The 25,347-nt window shown below is 47.1% G+C and overlaps 1 protein-coding gene across 2 annotated transcripts in view; it reads right to left on the reverse strand.

The window, feature by feature from the left end:
* Positions 1–576: 576 nt before the first annotated feature.
* Positions 577–25,347, reverse strand: part of Greb1 (growth regulating estrogen receptor binding 1) — a 100,623-nt gene continuing 75,852 nt past the window's right edge. For both annotated transcript variants that reach the window (XM_021179263.2, XM_021179264.1), the window contains 12 exons: positions 23,827–24,458; positions 21,077–21,179; positions 19,176–19,334; positions 17,495–17,637; positions 13,334–13,495; positions 11,221–11,425; positions 10,401–10,575; positions 9,238–9,456; positions 6,707–6,842; positions 3,579–3,779; positions 2,720–2,858; positions 577–1,494 (listed from right to left, as the gene is read on the reverse strand). In XM_021179263.2, the coding sequence (XP_021034922.1) occupies positions 1,331–1,494; positions 2,720–2,858; positions 3,579–3,779; positions 6,707–6,842; positions 9,238–9,456; positions 10,401–10,575; positions 11,221–11,425; positions 13,334–13,495; positions 17,495–17,637; positions 19,176–19,334; positions 21,077–21,179; positions 23,827–24,458 (2,438 nt within the window). In that variant the 3' untranslated portion in view covers positions 577–1,330. The remainder of the gene's footprint in view (positions 1,495–2,719; positions 2,859–3,578; positions 3,780–6,706; positions 6,843–9,237; positions 9,457–10,400; positions 10,576–11,220; positions 11,426–13,333; positions 13,496–17,494; positions 17,638–19,175; positions 19,335–21,076; positions 21,180–23,826; positions 24,459–25,347) is intronic.

Below are 25,347 nucleotides of genomic sequence, written 5' to 3' on the forward strand. Positions count from 1 at the left end.
GATTTAAACACCATCGTGGTAACTAACACACGCCCGCCTGTTTCTCTCTGGTTCCACATTTTCTGGGAAACCCAGACTATCCCTAGATGAACTAAGATGAATAAGAAAACACGGTTGGTCTTACTAAAAGGGAACTTCAATAAATTATAAATCTGGTTCTTAACTGTTTTGTTGTTTTTTTTAAAGATTGTGTGTGTGTGTGTGCGTGTGTGTGTGCACATGTGTCTGAGCATACACAGAGGACAGAAGAAAGCATCAAATCTCTCTGGGCTAGAATCTCTCAGGCTTTGGCAGAATATGTGGCTTGTTATGTGTGTGGTGGATCCAAATTCCAGTCCTCGGGATTGAACAGCACACACTTACAGCCCCCAGGATTGAACAGCACACACTTACAGCCCCCAGGATTGAACAGCACACACTTACAGCCCCCAGGATTNTTACAGCCCCCAGGATTGAACAGCACACACTTACAGCCCCCAGGATTGAACAGCACACACTTACAGCCCCCAGGATTGAACAGCACACACTTACATAGCTGAGCCATTGCCCCAACCCTCTTCACTGTCCCCTGTATCTCTTTGGCTTTTCTTATTTTTTAATCATGTAAGCAATTTGGTCCTCTTTCCTTTGGACGGCAACTCTTCAGTCCACAGCTATAACCCTAACTTCCTCCCTAAAGCCCTTTTGGTTTGTAAGAAAACTTCTTTTGCATTTTGCCCTTTATAAGAGGTAGGGTACTTACCCCATACTATTTTAATAGAGTCACATTGTTTCTAAGGTACAGCAATTCATTTTATCATATTAAATTTGATGCCTTTGGGCTAGCTCCTGCAAAGAAAACTTGTTTGGGATTGAATAATTCTTATTAAAATGATCTACTCGTTTGTCTTCTTGTCTCCAGCTTTACAGTTAAAATGTTCCTTTGGAATATTGCTCTGTAGGGAGCCAGAGGAAACCTACTTCGTGAAATCATGGTCACAGGCACTGTGACATGATAACCCAAGGTTCTCTAGAGCAAGTCAAGTTTGTCCATGGAAGCATGTGAATGCCAGCAGACTTGGCAAAACTTCATTCTGCATATAACGGACTTCAAGATAGCTCAGTGCATGTGGTCTTTGGCTTTCAGCCCTGCCTATCAAGGACTCATGCCTGTGGCTCTAAGTCATTATCTGTCACAGGACATTGTGACATGCGTCTCAAGAGGCTGTGCATGACCATCTCTGGGTGTGCTGGAGTTCTTATACCCCTTGGTCTGAGACCTTCACTGGCCTCAGTGGCAGGTGGGTTCTGATGACCTCACACTCTCAGGAGCTCTGCCAGGGTCCATCTCTCAGATGTGCCGTGCGGTGAGGAAAAAGAGCGGCCTGTCTTCCTTGGCATTGGCTGTCTGGAACTCATCCCGCAGCCGGAACTGCCACTCATCTTCTAGCTCCAGGCGGACCACCGTCTGGCGAAGTGAGTTCCGGTCTTGGCAGATCACACACAAGGTGGCTCCTTGAGAGGGCAAGGACAGAGGCAAGGAGAGAAAGGCGTGAGTTCTCCCAAGAGAGCTACGTGGGGATCCCACTCACTATAACCAAACAGCTGGCTGGGAGTGCCAGGTGCCCAGTGGCCTCTGCTCCTTTCAGAGCAACTCATAACCTCAGTAACATGGATGGTAGGCAGGATTGCTGGGAAGACAGGATGGGAGCAGAACAGGAGAATGGAGCCGACGGAAAGAAGGGGAGGAGAGATGGGGGCTTGACCCCAAATCAAGCACCCTCACTCAGCTCCAGCCCTGGGCTCTCATGCTACTGTCTATCTCAGTTCAACCCTGTTTCCCAATCATGTGGGCCTTGGGCAGCTCCCTCCTGTGCCGCATCCCCAGCCATAGGAATTCTCCATCTGCATAGCTCCTGGCCTGCCCCAATCTATCCACCTGCCAGGCTCTGCTCAGTCTTCTCCTCCCTCCTTACATGCGTTCAATCATCCTTAGGCCTGGCAGCAGTGTCCAATCTTTTCACATTGAGACATCACATTGTTGACACTTACAAAGTTCTGAATAATAAAGGTTTTGGTTTTATTTTTGTTTTGGTTTTTTAAGTCCAAAATTCCCCACCTTACTTAAACATTATAAGTAAGTTTACCATTTGGGGCAGGGGAAGCACATTCTTAGCTAACCTAGACTCAGGGAACCCAGAGATCACAAGCTAGATAAGGTGTTCCCCGAGGGCAAAGCCTTGACCCCCTACTCTTGCTAACTCAATGAACGAGAGCAAGGTACATGGAATGTCAGCAAGGGAATGGAACAGGCCTGGAGTCAGTTTGACAAACACTTGCTTACAAGCCATGTCCAGTGTCAACCACTAATAAGAAAAAGAGAAAGACTGGAGAAGAAGATAAAGAGGTCACATGGTGCTCTGCACCTTGAAGAAGCCTCCCCCAGGCACCAACATAAAGGTCATGGGACAGGGCAGGAGGGGGAGAAAATCAGAGAAATGAGAAACGCCTGCCATTCCTCCAAAAGAAAATGTCTTCTCTCTACTGGACAGTTATGAGAGAATGAACTTGGGGTTCATTCCCAGCTTTCTGAGAGTTTGAGAGTTGGGGCTGATGCTCGCCATCTCTGAGCTTTGGTTTACCCCATGGACAAAAAGTACCAGGCCTAAGGTCCTGTCACCAGAGATACCAGGTGACAGTGGCCAATCAAATCCAGGTCCAGGCTAGGAGGGTATAGTACCTTTCAGAAAATGGAACTTCTTCAAGAAGCTAGCCCCCACAAAAGAGTCACAGAGGTACAGCAGGAGCCCGCTGAACACCATGTCAGAGCAGCTGATGTTTAAGGAGTGGGGCCTGGAGCTCACATAACAAACAGAAATCTGAAAGAGAAGGAGTCCAGGAGAAGCGTTACCTTCTAGGAAGTACTAGGTCACAGTGGGACTAACATCTAGCAAGTACCTAGTGCTTGGTCAGGCTGAAGGTGGTCGGGGCAGGGACTTGGGATAGAGATGGTCATTATGTTTCCAAATCACATCCTTTAAAAACAGGTTCCGGGAGGTTTGTTCCAATTTATCAGACCCATAAATGGGTTTGAATCAGGAGTGCCTTGCCATCAGAATTGGGTTTGATTCCTAAATTTTATTTGAATAACACAGCACCCTCTGCCTCAGTTTTGGCAGAGGTCAATCAGGGTGAGCATCTAAGATAAAGGCTTGAGCACAGGTCAATGTCAGGTCACGCAGGTTCCATCCATAGCCACAGATTCAGTCAACCACAGGTAAAAGTGTTTGAAGAACTGAATCTGTATTGAGCATGTACAGGCTTCTGTGTCCTTGTTTCATTAAACAATGTAGTACAACTATGTACAGAACACATATGCTGTGATGGATATAGGTCATCTAGAGGTGATTCCAAGTGTACAGGAGGATTGCATGAGTAATGTCAACGTAATAGCACCTTATGCAAGCAAGGGGTGTGAGCGTGTGCAAATTTCCATTACCTGTGGAATCCTGGGCTGATCTCCATAGATCCCTGAGGGACACTATGATTCAAAATCCTGGCATTGGGCCACCTATTCTATAGATCCCAAGCTGAGTTACCTGAGGTCCCAGGTTCAGGTAGCAGTCTACAGACAACACGGGGTGGCTGTGGTTCTTCAGAGATAGCGGGAAGAAGCGGTGGCTATGGTATTGGAGGAATTTCTCCAGCAGGAGCTGGGCAGGAGCTGCCAGGAACGTATGCTTACTGTCGGGGGCACAGATGTACTGGGAAGGCACAATGGCCACAGAGCTGTCAGACACCTGCCAGGAAGAGAGACAGGCTTCAGAGGTGTCTCGGGTAAAGCGCTTGCTGTGTCTTTAGCTCAGAACCTTGGGACCCATGTAAAAGCCAGGTGAGGTCACACATGTCTGTGACCCCAGGGTTGGGAGAGTGACAGAGTCAGGGAGCATCCCTGGAGCCCAACGGCCAGCCAGGCCAGCCAATCAGGGGGTTCTGAGTTCAGTGCTACATGGCATCTCGAAGGATAAGCAAGAGAGCAGCAGCCCAAGACACCAACATCAACCCCTAACAGCTGGCTTCACTTGCATGCTGACACATGCGCGTGCGCGCACACACACACACACACACACACACACACACACACATACACATACACACTTCGCCAAAATGAGCCTGAAAAACTGACTAATGAGATCACACTGATTTGTACGCCCTGATTACTCCACGGAGAAAACGAAAGGACATGTGGGCTTGGGAACTCTTCCTCAGGGCCTCAGCCACAGAAGCATTTAAAGCATTAGTTCTCAACCTGTGGGTCGGTCCTGACCCCTTTGGCAAACCTCTATCTCCAAAACCAGTTACATTAAAATTCATAACAGAAGCAAAACTACAGTTTTAAAGTAGCAATGATAATAATCTTGTGGCGGGGGGGGGGGGGGGGATTAGCACAACCTGGGGAACTAGATTTACTGGGGAACTAGATTTAAGGGTTGCAGGGTCACCACAACCTGGGGAACTAGATTTAAGGGTTGCAGGGTCACCACATCCTGGGGAACTAGATTTAAGGATTGCAGCATTAGGAAGGTTGTGAATCACTGCTTCTTCAGAGGAATCCAGATTCTCCCTGACCCCCAAATCCTTTCTGCATCCTCCCCCACACCCATTCCACCTTACTGTCCGGCCATCTACCCACAAGCCTCTATGCTACCACCAGAACAGTTTCCTTACTGTGGCCAGAGACTGCTCAATAAACGAATCTGAAGCCAAGACCTCTGATGGAAATCACTAATGGTTCTGCTATAGTTTCACTCAGTAATACCTTCTCCAGTTGTTTTGAGGACTTGTTCCCTGCCTGGTGGTACTGTTTGGATACCTAGCTGGTAGAAGTGGATCCTAAGGGCTGGCTAAAATTAAAGGCCATAGCCCAGCTTCTAGTTCCCCTGTACTCTACACCATGGCCCACAACCATGTACACAGCTCCATCACACACTCCCATCACCACAGACTGAACCCCCCACCCCGCCATCTCCACTACAGCAATCCCACTACCCAAATCCCCAAGGCTAGAAGCCAAAAGAAATCCTTCTACCTTAAGCAGCTCCAGTTCCCACAGGACACAAAAGCTAGCTCACATAGTGAACTGTGTCAGGCAAATGGGGCTGTTGTTTGGGCTAAGCCTGGCCATGCCACATCATTCTTGGGACTTTGGCTTCTTGTCACTCTTACAGCAAAATCTAAACGTTTCCTATGTCCGGCCAGTCACAGAAACTTCTATTTTCTTACACTCTTCTCCATGTCCTATGCTGCTTTTTCCAGGGCACCCATAGACTCCTCACCACCCAGCTGTCACATCAGGTTACCCTGTGACATCTCTTCAGCCCCATGGTGCTTCTAATAGTGGAGCTTAACTCGGTATGGCTGACTTCTTCCTCAGCTGCATACCTGAGAGACAAGGGACTACCAGGTGTCTAGATTACGTCTAACAAAATAAATGAAAATAAGTGATTTCAATGACATGAAAAAAAATTTTAAATGTATCAGTAGCTTCCCTATATTTAACCAACATACAATTAAGATTATGTTCTAGGAAGTATAACGATGTAAAATAATAATAATAAATAATAACAAAAACAACAACTGCCACCACCTAGGGCTGGTTCAGCAAGTGCTGGAACTTACTGCCAAGCTTGGTGACCTGAGTTAAATCCCCAAGACCCATATGGTGGAAGGAGAGCTGTCTTCTGATATATACTGTAGTTCATGTGAGTGCGCGCACATGTGCGCGCACACACACACACACACACACTCAAATTAAACCTAAGAACTTAAAAACAACAACGAGGAAATAAATTAAGAATCTGAAAGGCACACCAGGGTCTTTGGTAGAAAGATCTCAGTGGTCCCGAAAGTTAAACAAGTGGAACACACTCGACTTTTAAAACAATCAAATGGTAATGGCTTAACTCATTGGTTCTCAAGTTCTTGGGTAGAACAGGCCTCACACGTGAAAGTCCTGCTGCTCTGAGCTGAGCTTCTGTTCTCTGAGAAAGCTCTGAACCCCCACCAGTGGGGGTGGCTGTGTGGTACTATTATCTGGATCCAGATGTGCTCCAGCTCAGGCTAGGTCACTCTGCAAGGAGTTGGTGGAGACTAGGAAGGACAGGTGCTGGGAAAGGACACCTTGATGTCACACATCAGGACAAGACTCAAGATAGACAAGACATTATAAATGAAAACCAGAGGGACCTTCAGGCAGGGGTTGGCCTGGCTTTCTGTGGGGTATCTGCTTTGGTTTTTCTTCAACGTTTGGGTCTTCTCAACTAGACAACTGTAGTCACACACATCTCTCTCACTAGACCATAGCTCCTGGGCAGACAAATGTGGCCACTGAGCTAGCTAGCCAGGTATGTGAAGCTAACAGTTCTTTAGGCCAGTGCTATCCAGTAGTGTGGAGAAAAGTCTAGTGTGCTATCCCTGCCTGGTGGGAGGGCAGGAGTGCACAGGAAAGGCTTGCTTGTGGCCTTGTACTTTGCGGCTTCTCACTGGATGCTATGTAATGTTAGAGAGTGGAGAATAGTTCCCAAGGCTTGGTACCAAGTGCCCCATGCTCTGACTCCCTTAAATGATGAGACATCACCCTCGATCCCCAGGCTCCTACTCTTGGCTTTGACACCAGGGCAACGTGGGTTTGACCTGAGCACCTGCCTGTCAGTGCTGCTACACTCACCTTGGATGTGATGTGGAAAGACCTGTGCCCACCCACTGCAATCTGCTTCTTCATGACGCTGAAGCGATTGAACCGGCAGAGCAGGAGGCCAGCACTGTGTACACGGAGGTTGAAGTCTACATCGTCACATGTAAACCTGCTCGGAAACAGAGGAGGAGCTGGTCAGATTGGGCAAAGCTCCCATGCGTCCAGACACTCATCATCAGGGCTACTGGTGTTAAAGCACATGGTGCAGTAAATAATGAGACCTGCCTCTAAGTGGAGACGTGTGGAGACGTGCCCCTGTCTCCTCCCTTAAGAGTTAATTGGGAAAGGGGGTGATCTGGTGATGGGACCACCCCTATCAGGGCAGGCTCACTTTAATATTCTTTTCCCTCCCAGAATTATGGCTCTCTGATTCAGTCCCTATGAGCTAATGTGAGGATCCTGCCTGCCTTTAGAGCCCTGCCTCAGAAAGGCAGAACTAGTTCTTCTTCTTCTACTCTTTTCTTTTGAATGCTGGCCAGGGCCTAAATATGCTCTGTGTGTGTTTGCATGTGTATGTGTGTCTGTCTGCCTGCCTGCCTGCCTGCCTGCCTGTCTGTCTGTCTGTGTTTCTCTCTGTGTGTATGTCTGTCTCTCTGTGTATGTGTGCAGTAAATATGCTTTCAAACTACCTAACTCACACAGAGCTTCTCCTTGCTGCCCACAGTTTGGCTGCCTGCTGCCAAGTGACTGGCATGTCCACTAGCCCTTCTCCATCCTTGCCGGCCTTCAGGTCTTCCTTTGAAACTCTAGCTAGCCTCAGGCTTCCTTTTGAGTCTATTCTTTGTCCCCTAGCCTTAACTGGCATCTGCTCTTACATTCAGTTTATTAATGAGACTAAGAACCCTAGGAGGGGACACGGATTTTCCCCAGAATCATATGATGGCATTGCTGGGATTCTCTGAGACGTCCAGTGATTTCTTTACTACCTTTCAATTCTTCAACCAGCAGAGAAAAAGACCTCATTCCTGCATCTCCACTCTCCCATCATGAATTCACTATGCAGTAAAGATGACCTCATATTTCAACCCTCCTGCCTCCACCTCTCAAGAGTTGGGACTATATATAATTATGTGCTACTGGGGATCAAATCCAGGCCTTCAAGTGTGCTAGGCAAGCTAAATTCCCAGGCCTCTACTCAACTGTTAAAAAAGAAATAATCACAGACAAGGATGTAAAAGTATTGGGTATGCATATATATATATATATATATATATATATATATATATACACACACACACACACACACACACACACACACACACACAGAAAGACACACATATACACACACACACATCTGAAGCAAAAAGGTTCAGAAAGAACCTGCCTATTCTACGGGGTTGTTAGGTGACTGAATCTGGGTACCAAGTAGCCCACTGCCTGTCCTACAAGACACTCAGTCAACAGACTTGTGGCTGGAAAGTAACTCATTCAAATTACTTCATACTTTTCTTTGATGGTGTGGTGGTTTGAATAGGAATGGCCCCCATAGACTCATAGATTTGAATGCTTGGCTCTTAGGGGCTACTTGAAAAGGTTTAGGAGGTGTGGCTTTGTTGGAGTAGGTGTGGCCTTGTTGGAGAAATTGTGTCACTTGGGGGTGGGCTTTGGGTTTCAAATGCTCAATCCAGGCTCAGTGTCTCTCTTTCTGCTACCTGCCCATCTAGATAGATAGAGAACTTTCAGCTCCTCTCCAGAACTATGCATGTCTGTCTGGATGCTGCCATACTCCCCACCATGATGATAATGGACTAAACCTCTGTAACTATAAGCCAGCCTCCATGAAATATTTTCCTTTATCAGAGTTGCCATGGTCATGGTATCTCTTCATAGCAATAAAACCCTAACTTAGACAGATGGCAAGATTATTTAAAAAGTGACTTATTTGGTAAGGAAGCCCAAGCAAAAGAAACACCCAGCACAAGGTATTTCATTAAGGAAAGCATCTATGAATGAAGAAATAGAGTTGAATAACTGTATATAAACTCAGAACAACCATCCATCTGAGGATGGCCAGTGCTGTGGGCAGAACCACTATTCCAGTGGCTGTGTTGATTAACCTTGATCATCAATGTGATAGATAGGCATTAGAATCACCATGGAAACAAAACTCTGGCCATGTCTCTGAGGAAATCTGTAGATTGGGTTCACTGGGATGGGAATACCACCCTACCTCTGAGCAGTACCATCACATGGGCTGGGCTAGCATGCTAAATAAAGAGACAATGAGGTGAGTGCCAGTTCTCATCTCTCTGTGCTTCCTGACCGGAAAGGTCGTGTGACCAGCTGCCTCACGCTCTTGCCACCATGCCTTCCCCACCCTGATGGACTTCACTGTCAAAGTCCGAGCCAAATAAGCCTTTCCTTCCTCCCGTTGCTTTGGTCACATAATTGCCACAGCAACAGCACAGTGTTGCAGGTTCAGGGGAGGAGAGTCTGCCAGGCTTACCTGAGGCTGCATCCTGTGAGGCCAGTTCCCCCCAGGCCCCCAAGAACCCCGTGCTCACCGGTTCTGGTTGTACTGTACATTCTGGGTCAAGTCCACGTTGAGGATGATGAAGTCGTGCACATGACATCGGGAAAAAGGCTCCTGTACCTCACGGCCCCGGGTCTTGCTGGCCCACTTCCGCATGCCGAGCAGGGCGTAGTGTGTGATGTTAGGGGATGCCTCAATGTGTAGCATGATGTGTTTCAGAGAGACATTCCTCTCTGACCAGGAAAACTCCCTGTTGGGAGGAGAGAGGCCAATGTCCCTGGATGACAAGAAGACAGGAGCAAGCCAGCCGGGGCATGGCTTGCTAATTGCATGGGGTGTGCCAGGCAGAACTGATAAGGTCTGAACCCAGCACCATCCACCAGGTATCCTAGCAAGTATTTCACGTTTACTATTACTTCTACATGTGGAATATAGTCAAACCCCATGTACTGAGCCCACATATAGACAATGGTTTATTTCATCTTTACAATGAGCTCTAACCTGGAGATTGATGCCCTTCAAAAATGAGAAACCTAGAACTCCAAAAGATTTAGCTGTTTGCCAAAAATCATAAGCAAAGTCAGTGCCAAGAGTGAAGGGTTTGGGGGTGGGATCAGGGCTAGAGTACAACACGAGAGGCATCTTGGGGGACTAGCAATGTCCATTTATTGATGGGAGGTCAGCTAACTGGGTATGTTTGATTTGTGAAAAAAATGTATACATGTTATACCTTGCTCTGTGTGTGTGTATCCCACTAAGTATATGTTGTCTGTTTTTAAAGATTTATTTTACGCATATGTGTCTGTGTGTATACTTGAATATGTATATTTGTGTGTTCCTGTGGGAGCCATGAGACAGTTACAGGCATTTGCTGAATGGCTCTCTTGCTATGTGGGTCCTGAACTCCATCCCAATGACTCTGTAGCCAAGTATTCTTTACAGCTGAGCCATGTTTCCAGCCCTTATGTCTTATATATCCCATTATATATATATGTCTTATATATCCCATTATATATATGTATTATATATCCCATTAATAAATCTTTCTCATTAATGATTTTTAAAAACCAAAGAATCGGGACTTGGACAATGGGTCCATTTCTGCCATATCCACAGCCCTGGCTTCCTGTCACGAGAGGCACACTGTGGCCCCCGAGGCTGAGAGAAGGGAAAAGTGTGCCCAGGGCACCTCACCTGCTCCTTTCTCCAGCACAGTCCACATCTGCTACATTCCACATCACACAGGAGTCATCAGCAATGACGATGAAGGGCCAGACGTCCTGAGGCTTGACCCCCAGCTCCTCCTGCCGGTTCCGCTCCAGCTCCAGGTTGTGGTAGCAAAGCTCTTTGATCAGGAAGTGGGCAGCCCCTACAATGGCCAAGTAACCTAACTCAGGGTCCCATCCTATACCCACACACACAAGACAGAGCCCACACCAGACAAACCAGAAACAAAATCACATATCCCTCTCCCAGTGACCACTGACCACCAACAAGGAAACACCCCTCTATAGTTTATATACACATTTTCTCTTTCTTTTTCTGACTGCTGGGGAAATTAGTTAAATGAATAACCATAAGAAAATTCTAACATGGAGGCTAGGAGATATCTTAGTTGGTAAAATACTTGTCTTGCAAGCACAAAGACCTTAGTTTGAGGCCCAGGACCTTTTTAAAAGGTGGGTATGAGGATAGGGCCATCTGTGCATAATCCCAGCACAAAGGAGGCAGAGGCCAGCAGATCTCTGAGGTTCCAGGCAATAAGAAACCTAGTTTCAAAAACCAAGGGGGATTGCTTCTGGGAATGACACCAAGGTTGTCCTCTGACCTTCACATACACACACACATACTTGTGCACTGGCACACACGTGTACATGCACACTCAAACCTGTAAGCTTGGTCATTCCACAAGCAGAGAGCTGATGTCAACCATTCAGCTCTTTGCCTCTAAAACATCCTTCCCGAGTCTTTGTCTGTAGAAACCACTCCTAGCACATGTGCTAAGTTCACCTACCGACGCCAGCACTGTTAAAGATGCTTGGGAGGACAAGCATGATGTGGTTGGGCCAGTATTTCTTATAAATGGCCATTTCGTACTCCTTGACCACCAGCACGTGTAGGTGGTTGGCTCCATCCATCGCATGGTACAAATTAAAGAGCCCGTGCTCGTGCCTGCCCGTCGTTGGTGTGAAGGTCGGGCTTTTGATGTGTTCATGACTCTGCAAAGTAGTGGAATAGTGAAGGAGAGCATATGTAAATGTTAGCATAACTCCTTGCTGCTTCTCACATCTTCCACAGAAGGATGCAGTAGTTTCTAATCTGAGAGAGAGCACTGTGATTGGATGCAGCTGATAAAATGTGAGGGAAACTCTTCTGTCCCAGTTCAGAGCCTGGCCTAGCAGAGTGTGACTTCTCAGACTGTGCCCATGATTAAGCCTGGGCTCACCTGCTGGGACTCAGAGCTGTACAAGGTAGGCACATCCCAGTGATGCCACTCACAGATGCCTCTGGCTGGCCGTTACCCAGTGACCACTAACCCAGGCACAAGGGTACATGTGATTGAATTCAGAATACCCAGTTATCCAAACCTCACTTACCTTCAGGCCTCAGAATGAGAGGCCAAATACTGCCTGGTTAAGGAATGGGTGTTCTACAATAAACCCTAACTGGTATCCATCAGCTAAACCCATCATTATCTCATAGTAGAAGCTGGTCTTAGCAGGTGTTATTCCTTTATGCTCAAACACTTCACTCACTATGAACACTGACATTCCATGCAGCCTAGAAACCAGCACTTGTGAGTGGTAGTGCCTCATGGCAACAACTCTCCTTTGGCCCTTTGCTTAGTAAGCAACTCTGACTGAGCTAGGGCTCGTGTTGCCTTTGAATTCCTCAAAGCACCTACTATACACACAAGCTGTGCTTGTGGGTACTGCTGGGAGGCTGAATCTGGAACAACCTTGTCTGGTATACCTACGAAAAGGCTACATCAACACCGGATCTCAGGGTCTCGAGACATCTTAGTAGCCAAGACCCTTCGGTGCTGTACAGATATCTCTGCCTTGTTGGCAACAGACTGCTGGGTTGGCAAGGCCAAGTCCAGCTTGACTGACAGCTGGTACTCTGGAGGAGCAGGAGCAGTGTCTCCTACTCATGTCTGTTGATAGGGGCTGGTAAATCACATCCATCCTGAGGCTATCAGGCTGGATCTGAGAAGCCAGGACAAGGAACATCTCTGTAGGAGGAGAGATGGTGAGGACAGGTTTAGAAACCTGCCCTTAACTGTAGGAGAAATGTTGTTGGGACTGACTCTCTCTCTCTCTCTCTCTCTCTCTCTCTCTCTCTCTCTCACATACATACACACACACACACACACACACACACACACACACACTGACACGGCAAAAGAGAAGACAGAACCCACAGCTGACTATGGGTCAGTCTTTGTGGGCATTGGGGAAAAGGCCTTAAAGGGAATCTTGGAATCTTTCTCCTGTTCCTTGCCCAGCCTAACCTGATGTCTCATGACAGAGCATTAAAGAAGAGAGCAGGGGTGGACATCTCACCAACATGTGGTGTGCCCCAGGTACTGTCGTCACCTCAAGTTGATTATTCTAAGTAACTCTTACAGCAACTGTTTCGGCTATTTTTGACACGGGATATCATGTAGCCCAGAGTGGACCTGAATACCTACACAGCCTTGAAATTCTGATCTTCCTGCCTTCAGTTCCATGGCACTAGGACTACAGAATGAGTCAACACTCAGTTTATGTGATGCTAGAGAATCCTGGGTTTCGTGCATGTTAGGTAAGATGTCTAACTAACAACCAAGCCACCTCTCCAGGCCCATCAGCAAGCTTTCTCAGAAGAATTATTACTGCCCACTTTTACCAGCGAGGAAACTGAGGCTTGGCTATGTTAAGTGACCACATAATTAGTGAGTGTTATCACAAGGCTCAAGCATGAGTGAATTCCAAGACCACACCTACAGCAACATCCCCCAGGCTCTGTCACCGTACTATTTCTGTGCCCTGCTCCAAATACCCTTGACTCTTTCAGGCAGTTATGTGCCTACGTCCCCACCTCAGTGATGGATCATCTGACCCCCTGGAACTCCAAGGCAGTACCTTGTCTGTGACGAGGGGCAAGCGCATGCTCTCCAGCTGGCCTCCGGGTTGGCTGAAGACAAAGTGGTGCTCCTTGGACTTGGGTATGATGAAGTGAAGCTGGACCTCCTCTCCTAGCATGGAGCAAGAGAAGGCAAAGACGTGCAGGGTGGACTCAGAGAGCTGGGGTGCGAGGGGAGAGCACAGAGCTTAGCGTCACAGTCCAACTTGCTTCCCGAAAGAACCCAGGCCCAGCTTGGCCATGACTATACCCAGGTCATGCCCACCTCTACCCCCAAATGCAAGAGACTCACAGCATAGAGCACAGATACTCAGATCTGGCTACTGGGTGAACACACCCAAGACTACCCACGTAGGGCTAGAGCCTGGCTCCATCCTGAGTCCCTGTCACTTGGGTCACCAAGTCTTTCTGCCCTTGAGATTTGACCTAGAGACCCAGCAAGGGTCAGCAAATAAAGCATTCATGCAGATCTCATGGTGTGTATGGGTGTGTATGGGTGTGTGTACCTGTGTGTGATGTGTGTGTGATGTGCATGTGCATGTGATGTGATGTGTGTGTGTGTGTGTGTGTGTGTGTGTGTGTACAGATGCTCCTGTGTATGTATGTGTAGATCATAGGACCACCTTAGGTATTTCTCTTCAAGCACTGTCCACCTTACTTTTTTGAGATGAGCTCTTTCATTAGCCTAGAACCTGCAAAGTTAAGCAGGTTGCCCCAGTGTCTGCCTGCTTACCCTCCCAGCACTGGGATTACAAGTGTCCAATGCCACGCCCAGTTTTTTTCTTTCTGTGGGTTCTAAAAATCAAACTCAGGGCTTCACGATAGCAAGGCAAGCAATTATCTAAACAATCACACCAGCCCTAGACCTTGCTTTTAATTTTTCTTCTTTTAAACTATGGCATGTTAAACCTAGGCCTCACACGTCCTAGGCAAGCACTCTACCATTAAGCTACAGCCCTAAGCCATCTTCAACTTTTTGAGTCAGTGCCTGAGTTGCCCTAGCAGGCCTTGAATGTATGATCATTCTGCCTCAGTCACCGTGGAGCTAGGATCACAGGCCTATGCCATTAAGCCCAGCTTTCATTTTTCATCCTAACGGGGCATTTTCTTTTATAGGTGTCATGAGAGCTGGCATATAATAGACAAATAACCTTGTACGTCTTAATACGTTCAGCCTTGTGCCAGAATAAACTGAATAAAAGTTCAGTTTATTCCACACTGTCACTAAGAACCCTGGGAGGGACTGCCACTCTTAGGAGGCAAGAATACTATAGACATAGCAGCTGGCATCCAGAGGTCCTGGGCTCACTCCTGTCTCCAGGTCTAACCACACTTTCCTTCTACCCCACATGACTGTTTGTGTGCATTCCTTTCTGGGAGTGACCCCCACCCCACCCCCATCTAGCTTTGTTCTTGGCTGCAGCAGCCTCTTGGATCCTCCAAACCTTTGTCTTTCCCACTTGACTGCCCTCCATGCCAGGAGCTACGGAGGACAGTACAGCACACCAGCACACACTGTCTAGTGTTCCTATTAGAGCTCTACTAGAGCCATAAAGCCTTCTGAGGAGCAAGGGGATTAGACCTGGAGGCTATGTTGTAAAAGTGACAATGGGAAGACAATTCATTAAAAGAGAAACTGAGTGAGAGAGACAGAAACAGACAGACAGACAGACAGACACATAAAGTCAGAGATAGGCAGAGACAGAGACTGACTCTCAGAAGGCAAAAAGAGATAAGAAGAAACAGAGACATGGGAGCAAGAATCAGATGACAGCAGCTGGCTGGTGCCTCTGCATCCCTTACCAGACTGCATCCAGATCCCTTATCATCCTAAGTATGCTTCTATTTAAGTACCCCCCCCCCGACCCATACACCTCATGAGCATGCGCCAGGAGTATCCCCACCACCTAAACACAGGGTGTCTCTGCTTCCTATCTCCTGTGCCCTGGGCTTCCACTAATGCAGAGAAGAAGGAGATATGCCCTTGATTTTAAGTAACAATTCACTGTTGAAGGTCACTGCCATGACTAGTGATTACAACATGTGAGTCCTTTTCGGTTTACTAAAGTTCACAAATCAAGTGAATAGTCTTACCACAGGTATTTGATATTTTGGTTGCCAAGAGTATATAGCCAGGAGAAACTGCTTTTATAATTTTGACATTTTACAAATTTTCTATATGCATAGGAAAAATATCTAAAAACAAAACAAAATCTCTGTATTTAGATAGGAAAACCCTATATGTTAAGTAGAAAACATGCTGAATAGCACATGGAGAGCATTGCTTTGGAGTAAATGGTTCCGAGTCTGAATGCCTTCAATAGTTTAGCGTGTAATAGGTGCAATGGCTACAGCAGGGAGGAACTGAGGCAGAGTCTGAGAGTGCATCACCTGTACCAAGACATTAACATTCAATGTAAACAAAATAGAAACTCTTTCTGCCCGAACAGACTCTAGCCCAATGGTGAAAAAATTAAAGTCAGTGAAATGAGGAGACTTATTTTTAAAAAAAAAGGAGAAGAAAAAATGGTTTCACATGGTTATTGTTATGAATTCTTAAAACAAAAACCTCATGTACAACATGGGAGAAAATGGTCTTCGTTCATCTGAATGGTCTTAGCACTAGTACTCTAGCCTGTTAAAAATGCTTCCCAATATTATCTATAGTAAAGTCACATACTTAAAAACTCAGTCCTATACCTTGGATGGCCAAACCAAAAATGAGGCTGAATTAAAGCCACTGGATGGTGTTTCCCTTCATAAACAGGACAAACAACAAGTGGGAATCCTTGCCTTGGGGCCTTTCCAGAAGGACCACAGTCTTCAATTCCCTACCACGAGCATGTATCCCTGGCTCCCACCTGCCCCAACCCTCTATGTCCTCCAGCTTCACCTGCTTGGGTCTGAATTAAGATGAAACTCTCAAATCTAAACTACTAGAGTTTGGATGTTCATTAATAGCTAACTTCCAGTCCTCTGCAAAGACCAATAAGCTAGGAAGAGCCCATCCAAGCTGCAACCTTCCCTACAGAGTGCAGTGGAGAAGCCCACCTGCTTCCCAGTAAACAGCTGCCTCCTCGAGCACCCATACCTTCCGTTCTGTGCTCCAGCCACACCCTACTGAGATCAGTTCTTCCCCCAGAGACTCTGCCCAACTCTTTTGCACATGCTCTTTCCCATTCACCTGTTTTGGCAAATTCCTACGGATCATTCAGAATTCTTTATCTATCCACCTGAATTATAAAGGTTGAATAACCCATATCTGAAATGCTTGATCCCAAGAATATTAGAATTTTTTTCCAGATTTTATAACATTTCTACAGACTCTTCTAGGGGGACATCCATAGACTAAAATCCCAAAGGCTTTAAAAGCTGAACTATTTTGAGCATCATGTTAGTGATGACTTGATTTACTGATGAAGGATGCTCAAGCTATGTCTTCATTTGTAAGGTGGGGATGATGATGCTTAGGTGAGAATCAGGTAAGAGCCTAGCCTAGTGTCCTAGCCACCCTGAATGAAAATCGCTGGTGTGGTGTTAACACAGTGCCCTGATGGCCAGCCAGAGCCTGAGACGGCCAGAGCCCTAGTCCAGGAGCTTATTATCCATTTGTTTATTCATGGCAGGAAGGGCTGGTTCGTGAGAATGACATAAGCATCCTGCTGGCATATGTGGTGTTCAGTAAAACAAACTATTTCCTTATCTATGTGATCTCTATGTCTCAACCACATAACGCTCCTTCTTGCCCCAGGCTCTTTTGAAATCTTGCTCAGGCGCCCATCTCCCTTCCAGACCACGAACCCAAAGGATGGGAACAAGACTTATTTGTATCTGCATTCCCAGGTCCTGTAGTGGTGTCGCTAGCATTGAAGTAACTTTTGGCTTCTCTAGAGTCTAAAGATAGGAATGACATCCTAGTCTTGGCCACTGACGCCTGCATGACCACAGGCGAATCACTGTCCTGCAGGCTCACAACCTTATGAGGTGAAGCTGGAATGCCTGTAACTCAGGAAGCAAGAGCTTCTAGAACTCTCTTCCCTCACCCTGACAATATCACATATTATCAGGAAGCCTCAGGGAAATAAACATGTGGCCTGTGATGCTGCACCAGCAGGAGCTGCTGGGAACAGCCGGAGAGCCAGCCAGCCCCCGAGGCCTACCTGGTAGTGGGGGTGGAAGCCCATGTACTGCTGGCACTGCTCACAGTGGTGGTACGTGTTGTATGCTGCATACTTGGACAGTCTCATACGTGCCGTCTGACGCCGCACATACAGGTCGTCCGGCTTCCTGGACATCTCTCTGTCTGCAAAGATATTCCGAGAGTTAAGGAGCAGCAGCCCAGAGCAAACACCCGAGCCCTGCCTCCTGAACTCAAGTGAGAACAGTGATCAGAATAAGCAGGCAGCAGCCGGGCGTGGTGGCGCACGCCTTTAGTCCCAGCACTCGGGAGGCAGAGGCAGGCGGATTTCTGAGTTCGAGGCCAGCCTGGTCTACAAAGTGAGTGCCAGGACAGCCAGGGCTACACAGAGAAACCCTGTGTCAAAAAACAAAAAAAAAAAAAAAAAAGAATAAGCAGGCAGCTCATGAACAGGCTGTGCATGCCCTGAAGATTGTCTCTCACAGCCTAGACCCTGATCAGAGGAGGGCAGTGTCTCAGTGGGGAAGCTAACAAGGAGAGAACTCTGACTGCATGGCCTCGCACTTGTGGACCTAAAAGCACTTCATAAACATTTTGAAGGAACTCTTACATGACTGGAAAATAAATTAACAGCATGTGTGGTCCCCAGCTTCCTCAAGCAACTTGGTAGGAGTTAAGATAACACAAGGCCTTCCTTAGGGCTTATCTATGGGAAGGGATACACAGGACTCCCGCCAGTGACAGAGAACTAGGCCAGCAGGTTCCCTTTATCTTTTTGGAGATAGGATACTACTGTGTAGTCTAAGCTAACCCTAAACTCTTGATCCTCCTGCCCCAGCCTCCTGAGTGCTGGAATTACAGGTGTGTACTACCACGCCTCAGTTCGTAGGTAAGCTATTTTCCCTGGCATGACATTTACCATATTTTCTCAGGCTACACTAATAATCCAACTAGATACTCCCAGCATTGTTAGCTAAGGCTGCCCTCATATACCATAGAAGTCAGTGTCCCTGAGGAGAAAGAAGAAGCTGAGGACAGGGGAACATATATATCTATTTGATGACAAGTTCATAACTAGAAATGCACATCTTTTAGCCTCCACTAACCAAACTTTTAGCGTATCTCAATCACAAGAAGTTCCTGGGGCTCTCACGAACTCTGTGGTAGTTCCTTCCTTCAACCTGCAGAGAGCAGTGTCGGGGCCGAACCAGATTCTGGTAAGTTGCTCACTTAATACCAAATAGCATCACTAACAGGATCATCTCAAGCCAGCTGACTTCTAATAATACGTAAGAAGCAATGTAGCCTATGCACTTTGGACAAGAGTGAAGTAAGACATCCGGTGTAGCCTCACTGTGTGTGTGTGTGTGTGTGTGTGTGTGTGTGTGTGTGTGTTATTACCCATGTGTTCACATGCCCACATAGGTGCATGTAGAAGCTAGAGGTTGACCAGATGTCTTCCTCAAGAGTTTTTTCCATTTTATTTTTTGAGATAGGATCTTGTCTGAATTTGAAGCTCACCAGTTGGATAGATGGGCTAATCAGCAGGCCCCTGAGATCTACCTGTCTCAACTGACTCCCTTAGTTACAGACATGCACTGGCATGCTCATCTTTTTACTTGGATGCTGGGGATCTGAGCTCAGGTCTTCATGTGTGGGCATCAAGCACTTCTCCAACTGGAGCTGTCTCCCTCGCCCCTGACCTTCACTCTTGATGGTCTGCGGGTGTGAACAAATCAGACTGGCGTCCTCATACTTCGGGTCATGAATGATGTAATCAAAAGGCAGCTTCTGGAAGAGCTCCAGGTCTGGCCAGGGGTCGGCCAGCTGGAGGTAACGCCACTCCAATTCCTCTCGGAAGCCTGTGAGATTGGCAGGAAAAGAGACACATGAGAAACGAGATGTAAGGCTGGGTTATTTATCTGTGCCCAAGGATGGTGTGTGGAACCTAATCACTGTCAATCTACGGCTTTTGGGGGACCCCTACTATATCTAAAAAGCTTCTGACATGGCTATATTTCAGGATGGCTCTAACAGGACAAGGTCATGCACTGAGATATGTCTCCACTCAGGTGAATAGCCTTCACTCTGTCTCATGTAGAAGCAGGTCTGCTCTCTGCTCCATACACTGGCTTCCAATCCTCCACAATCCTGAGCCTTGGGCTCATGCTGCCTTCTAGAAACACCTATTTTATGCACAGCCCGAGCTCCTTGTGCTTGTGGTACCTGTGCAAGTCTCTTTCTTACTCTATCATCTAAGCCACCCCAGCCAGTGTGACTCAGTTGGTGTCGCTCTACCTCTAGAAAGTACTTGAGCTATGGCTTTCCACAGCAAAGATCAGCGACACTCACAACATAACCCACATTTTACACTTGCCAGCAGTCTCTTAGACTAAGCTTGGTTCAGCCTTCTGGTGCTCATCAAGATTAATCAGCCAAAAAACTAATTGGTCCAATTCCAATTACATGATAGATTGATATCCTATATTATGGTGAATGTGTACTATAGAGAAGGTTATAGGTGCCAATTTAAGTATATACCATATACCTGGGCAGTAGACATGACCACAGGAGGAAGGAATTTACCAGACCTTTAATAGGCACTTCATACCCCATGAAAGAGGAAGTATCGACAGTTTGCAAGGAAAACAAACAAACAAAAACCCCGATGTAATAGAGTAGTTAAGAAAACACCCATTCAGGTTTGATGAAGTGTGTTCAAATCCTGTCTTCATCACTGTTCTATCCAAGAAAGCAAGGTGACAGACACTCAACAGCTCCTGGTGTGGGAAAACCACAGAAACCACAAGGAGTGGGCTGGATGGGAGTATTGGATCAAAGATTTTCCTGACCAAACTCAGGTTCAGACAGTGCTCACAGGAGCTTCTCTGACTCCAGTGTGCTGCAGCTGGTGACCTCTGCATGGCAGTCAATTCCCCCTACACAAGGGCACAGGTATGTTTGCAGGACAAGGCCATATGGGGCCGATATGGATGCATCCTGAACAGGATGAGGAGGGAACAGTGTGCGCTTTATCATTAGCACAGGGCATGTGCAGAAAGATGCTTGCCTTCCTCCAATCAAATCTACTCAGAAAACAGGATTCAGACACCTCCTTCTCCCAGTTTCTACAGTTCTTTCTCCCCTAAATGTTGTCCCGGATATTTGGTTGTCTTAGCTGGGGGACCCTCCCTGATAAAGAACTCCACATTCTACAGGCCATGAGCCAGTGAAGCCCAGTTCCTGCTTTGGTACTGCTTAGCTCGGCTCCTAACATATGAGGTCAATAGCCTAGCTCACAGGGCTGCTGTATTGAAGATCAAATGGAGATAGAATCTATCACAGTGTTTGACACATGGAAAGTAGTCAATAAGTAAGCATGGGTTATTTCAACATTAGTAACTCTATCCTTACAAAATTCTATATTAAGAATCATTCTATATGAAGGAAAAAATGACTACAAGAAAGAAAAGACCCTTGGGACAAGCCAAACTGTGAACCTGAGAACCCATTCTGAAAGGCGGAGGGAGACACAGTTACCATGGCCACTGACAAAGGTCAAAGGATACTTGCCCAAGCCCAAGGGTCACCAGACACAACTCACTGGTATTGATCTCTTCTTCGTCGTAAACATCCACTTCTGTCAGCCGAATCAGCATCCTGGACAAGATACTGAGGAACTGCAGGTAGGCACCTGTCTTCCCAATCTGTGAAGACACTAGAATCAGAGCCCAGAGATAGGAAGCCTGTCCCTGTGCTGAACACCAACCAGAACATTCTCCTGCCTCCTGAAGTCTCATGGAAAGGCACATCATAGCAATGAGAACCATGTGGGTGCACGGCATTCACCAATGCATTGAACAAAGCAAGGATGTGTACTAGATCTGCCTTCATCCAGGGACATGGCATGTGCATGCATACATGTGTGCACATGTGTGTGTGTGTGTGTGTGCGTATGTGCATATACACACTAAATAAAATTATTGAAAAAGGACCAACGATCAATGGTCATATTCAATAGGCTCAATCTTACTATCGCACTTGTGCATGTTCATGCATGTAAAGGCCAGAGGTCAACCTTGGTTGTCACTCTTCAGATACCATTCACCTCAGTTTTTGACATAGAGTCTCTCCATTGGCCTAGAACTTGCTAATTATGCTACGCTATCCCAGGGAGCCTCCTGTCTCTACCTCCTCAGTACCGTGATTACAGGTGTCAATCCCAGGCCTGGATTTCCATGTGGGTGCTGGGGCATAGAACTCGAGTCCTCATGCTTGCATGACAAACACCTTGCCAACAGATCCATCACTCCAACTCCATTTTTCCTATTTTTCAGTTAGTAAAAGTAATGTATAGTCATTTCAGACAAAGAGAAAACTTAGAGCCTGATAATACACAGTGCTGCTGATCCTGCCTCTCCTCTGAAGACAATGAGTTAGGACCTAGCCTTCCCAAGACATGCTCACAAATACAGTGGGTTTTTTTGTTTGTTTGGTTTTTTTCCCTAACTGACAAAACATTATGGAGAGAGGAGATATGTATTATTCTGAAAGTTGATTTCAAATTACATTTCTTAGAGAAAGTTCATTGGCAAAATAAAGAGACCTCTTAAATTTTCTGTGGCTGAATTCTGGGATATGGGTATCCCCAAAGGTGTTCAGCTGAGATTTAGCCAGGGGGACTTTCTGGGTCATGTCTCATCATTATAAATAATACTAAAATTTGCATTTCTTGGGATAGATTCCTGACAATGAAGAAGGTGAGTGGAAAGACAGTACATGCTAAACTAGTAATAAAACAGTCAGTGCAACACTTTATGGCTCTAACACCTCTAATTGGGAAGCTCAAAATTTGTTGTGTGTCAGAAGATGTTTCGACAAAACGTGGTCTTAGGCACTTAGATCCCAGAGTCTTCTCTCAGTCCTTGACCAATTCTAAAGATCATGCCACCCTCTTCTTCCCATGCCCACCACAAGGGACACGCAGACCCTTGTGTGTGTGTGTCTGTCTGTGTGTATGTGCAAGTGTGTGTAAAGACAAGAAGTCAATATTGGGTACTTTCCTCAATTGCTCCCCACCTTATTTTTGAACCCTGTCTCTTGCTGAGCCTGGAGCTCACTAATGCAGCTATCCTAGCAGGTCAGTGAACCCCAGGGATCCTGTGTGTGTCTCCCCAGCACTGGGACAATAGGTGTTGATGCCACACCCAGCTTTTTACGTGGGTGCTGAAAGCATATCACTGTGTTTACACAGTGAGTGCCTCACCAACTGAGCCATCTCCCAGTCCTGCTTCCTGCAGATTCATTAGGTAAAGTGATCTCTGAAGGATAGATACATAGTGAACTGACAGTAAGCTGAGTCCAACTCTCCATTACCAGTTCACAAAAACCTTCCAGCACATACTGACACTTGGTACCTAACTGGAAAAATTATTCAGATACTCTGTATGATGGTGAAGGTCGAACTCAGCCAGAAATTACACGTAGTTCCTATCCAGACACCATCCTTATGCCCCACATAGGTAGAAGGGAAAACTGGGGTTGGGCAATGGGAAGAAGCTGGCAAGGGATGGAATGTTAATATCACCCTCCTCCTCTTCCTGCTCACTCTGGGTCTTCGGAGTCTTCACTGCAATAATTGACACTATATTGGGAAAAAAATCTGTTGTTGTTGTTGCTGCTGCTGTTGCTATTGCTGTTGTTTGAGACAAGGTCTCAGTATGTAGCTCAGGCTGTCCTGGAACTCACTATGTGTCAGGCTGGCTTCGAGCTCACAGAAAGCCACTTACCTTCCACCACCACCACCACACACACACACATACACACACACACACACACACACACACACACACACCAGTGCTGGGATTAAAGGCATGCACCACCACACGTGACTGGGAAGAGTGTCCTTTGAAGGACTGACTAGGTCAGGTTAGCCTGCGGCCATGTCTCTGAGGGTTTATCCTAATTAAGTTAATTGTCATGGGAAGACACAGCCTGACTTGGGCAGGATCATTTCCTGGCTTTGGGTCCTGAATGGTTTAAGAATGGCGAAATCTAGCTGAGCACCAACGCGCATGCGTACAGGTCTCCGTTCTCGCTGTGGGTGTGACTAGCTGTTTCAGGTTCTTGCCTCTGGCTTCCCTGCTATGATGGACTGTGACCTGGAATTGTGAGCTAAAATCAACCCTTTCTTCCCTAAGTTGTTTTGAGTCTGGGTATTTTAGCACAGCAAGAGAAATGAAACCAAGGACACTCACAAAAGCTACACAAAATGAATACGTGCCCCTCTGGCAGTGAAACCGAAGACGACCCTGGAGGCCTGGCCTGTGCAGGGGCAGCAGGCATGATACCCACCTGAGGTGGCCCACTGAGCAGCAGCCTGCGGGGGTGGAAGCTGTCCACACGGCCCTCAGCTCTGTTGCCATAGTCCATGTGGCTGGGCCGGGGCACTGTCCACTGCCGGTAGTAGAGAGACTGCTCAGTTGATGTCATCATCTTGCTGAGCAGGGGGCGGAAGGAGCTGGTCCACATGACGGAAGGGGAAGGCAGGAGGGAGGCAGACTTGGGCAAGCCACTGCTGTCAGTGGACAGGAGCATGTCGTACACAAGCTTCGGCAGGAAGACGATGGGTGGCTGCCGGCAGGCCTTGGCCATGGAGCACTGAGAGGCTTGAAGGACCAGCACATTGGCAGCGGGCACCGCACATGTGGATGATGAGCCCGAGGAGGAGGAGGAGGACAGCTGGGAGGACGGGGCAGCTGGAACCTGCAGGCTCCTCCGACCAGTCCTGAGGCTAGAATCGGGCTGTGGGACCAGGCCAGGGCTGTGCCTACTGATGACTGTAGATCCCTGACTCACTCGGAGGCGCTGGATCTCCCCAGGGGCCCTGCCTTCCTCTGCAGGGCCACAGGGTGGAGGTGATCTGGTAAGCTCTCCCTGAGGAGGTCCTGAGGGCTGGGCCAGGGACTCACCATAGAGCACAGAGCCTATAAAAGAGAGGAGCATGGTCAGAGGTACCCCAGGAACGAGCTATCAAACTCACAGCTGCTCCTGTGACTACCCCCAGGTATGCTGGGACGATTTAAGCCAAAGCTGGTGGACATATATTTAGCCAACTTCTCCACAAACCTAACCTCCCTCAATCACAGAGCGCCATGCTGATGCAAAGGGTGTGCATATCCGTGGGGGCAGACCACCATGGTGCCTGCTGTCATCCTTGGGCTTCTAAAGCAAATCTCCTGCTGGTCCCTGAGCTCTCCCTACCCCAGACCACAGACTGGTGTTCCCTAATCTCATCTAGGCTCCACTGAACCCCACACAAGCCTACATGCCTTCTCAGCCTAGAGTATCCCCTACCCAGGAACACCTCATCCTTAGGCTCTACATGAAGAGGATTATTCTCTGGAACCTGCGATGAACAACTGCCCTAAATCTGTCTTATATGTGAGACAACTCAAAGGAGTTGATGTGACTCTGTACACAGAGAGGATTAACCCAGCACTGGTGTTTACAAGCAAAGATGAACTTAGCTTTGTTCTGTTCTGTTTCACTCCTATTTCTGATTTAGTTTATATGGTAAACAGATTTCCATAAAGCATACATCCTTAGTCCTGGTTAACCCTCCTTCTTATTCCCACTTCTCTCCCCAATCCCACAACCCTGATTATTATGTTTGGCCTCAAACTTTCTCTGTAGCTAAGCATGGCTTTGAAAGTTTGATCCTCTGAGCCTCTGAGTGTTGGGATTACAGGCATGTGCCACTAGGTCCAATTTATGTGAATCTGAGAATTAAATCCAGGGCTTTGCACATGATAGGCAAGCACTCCACCAACTGAGGGGCATCCTGAGCCCCATAGATGACATTTTCTTTTTTTT

The sequence above is a fragment of the Mus caroli genome, chromosome 12, assembly GCF_900094665.2.
Source record: "Mus caroli chromosome 12, CAROLI_EIJ_v1.1, whole genome shotgun sequence".
NCBI lineage: Eukaryota > Metazoa > Chordata > Mammalia > Rodentia > Muridae > Mus > Mus caroli.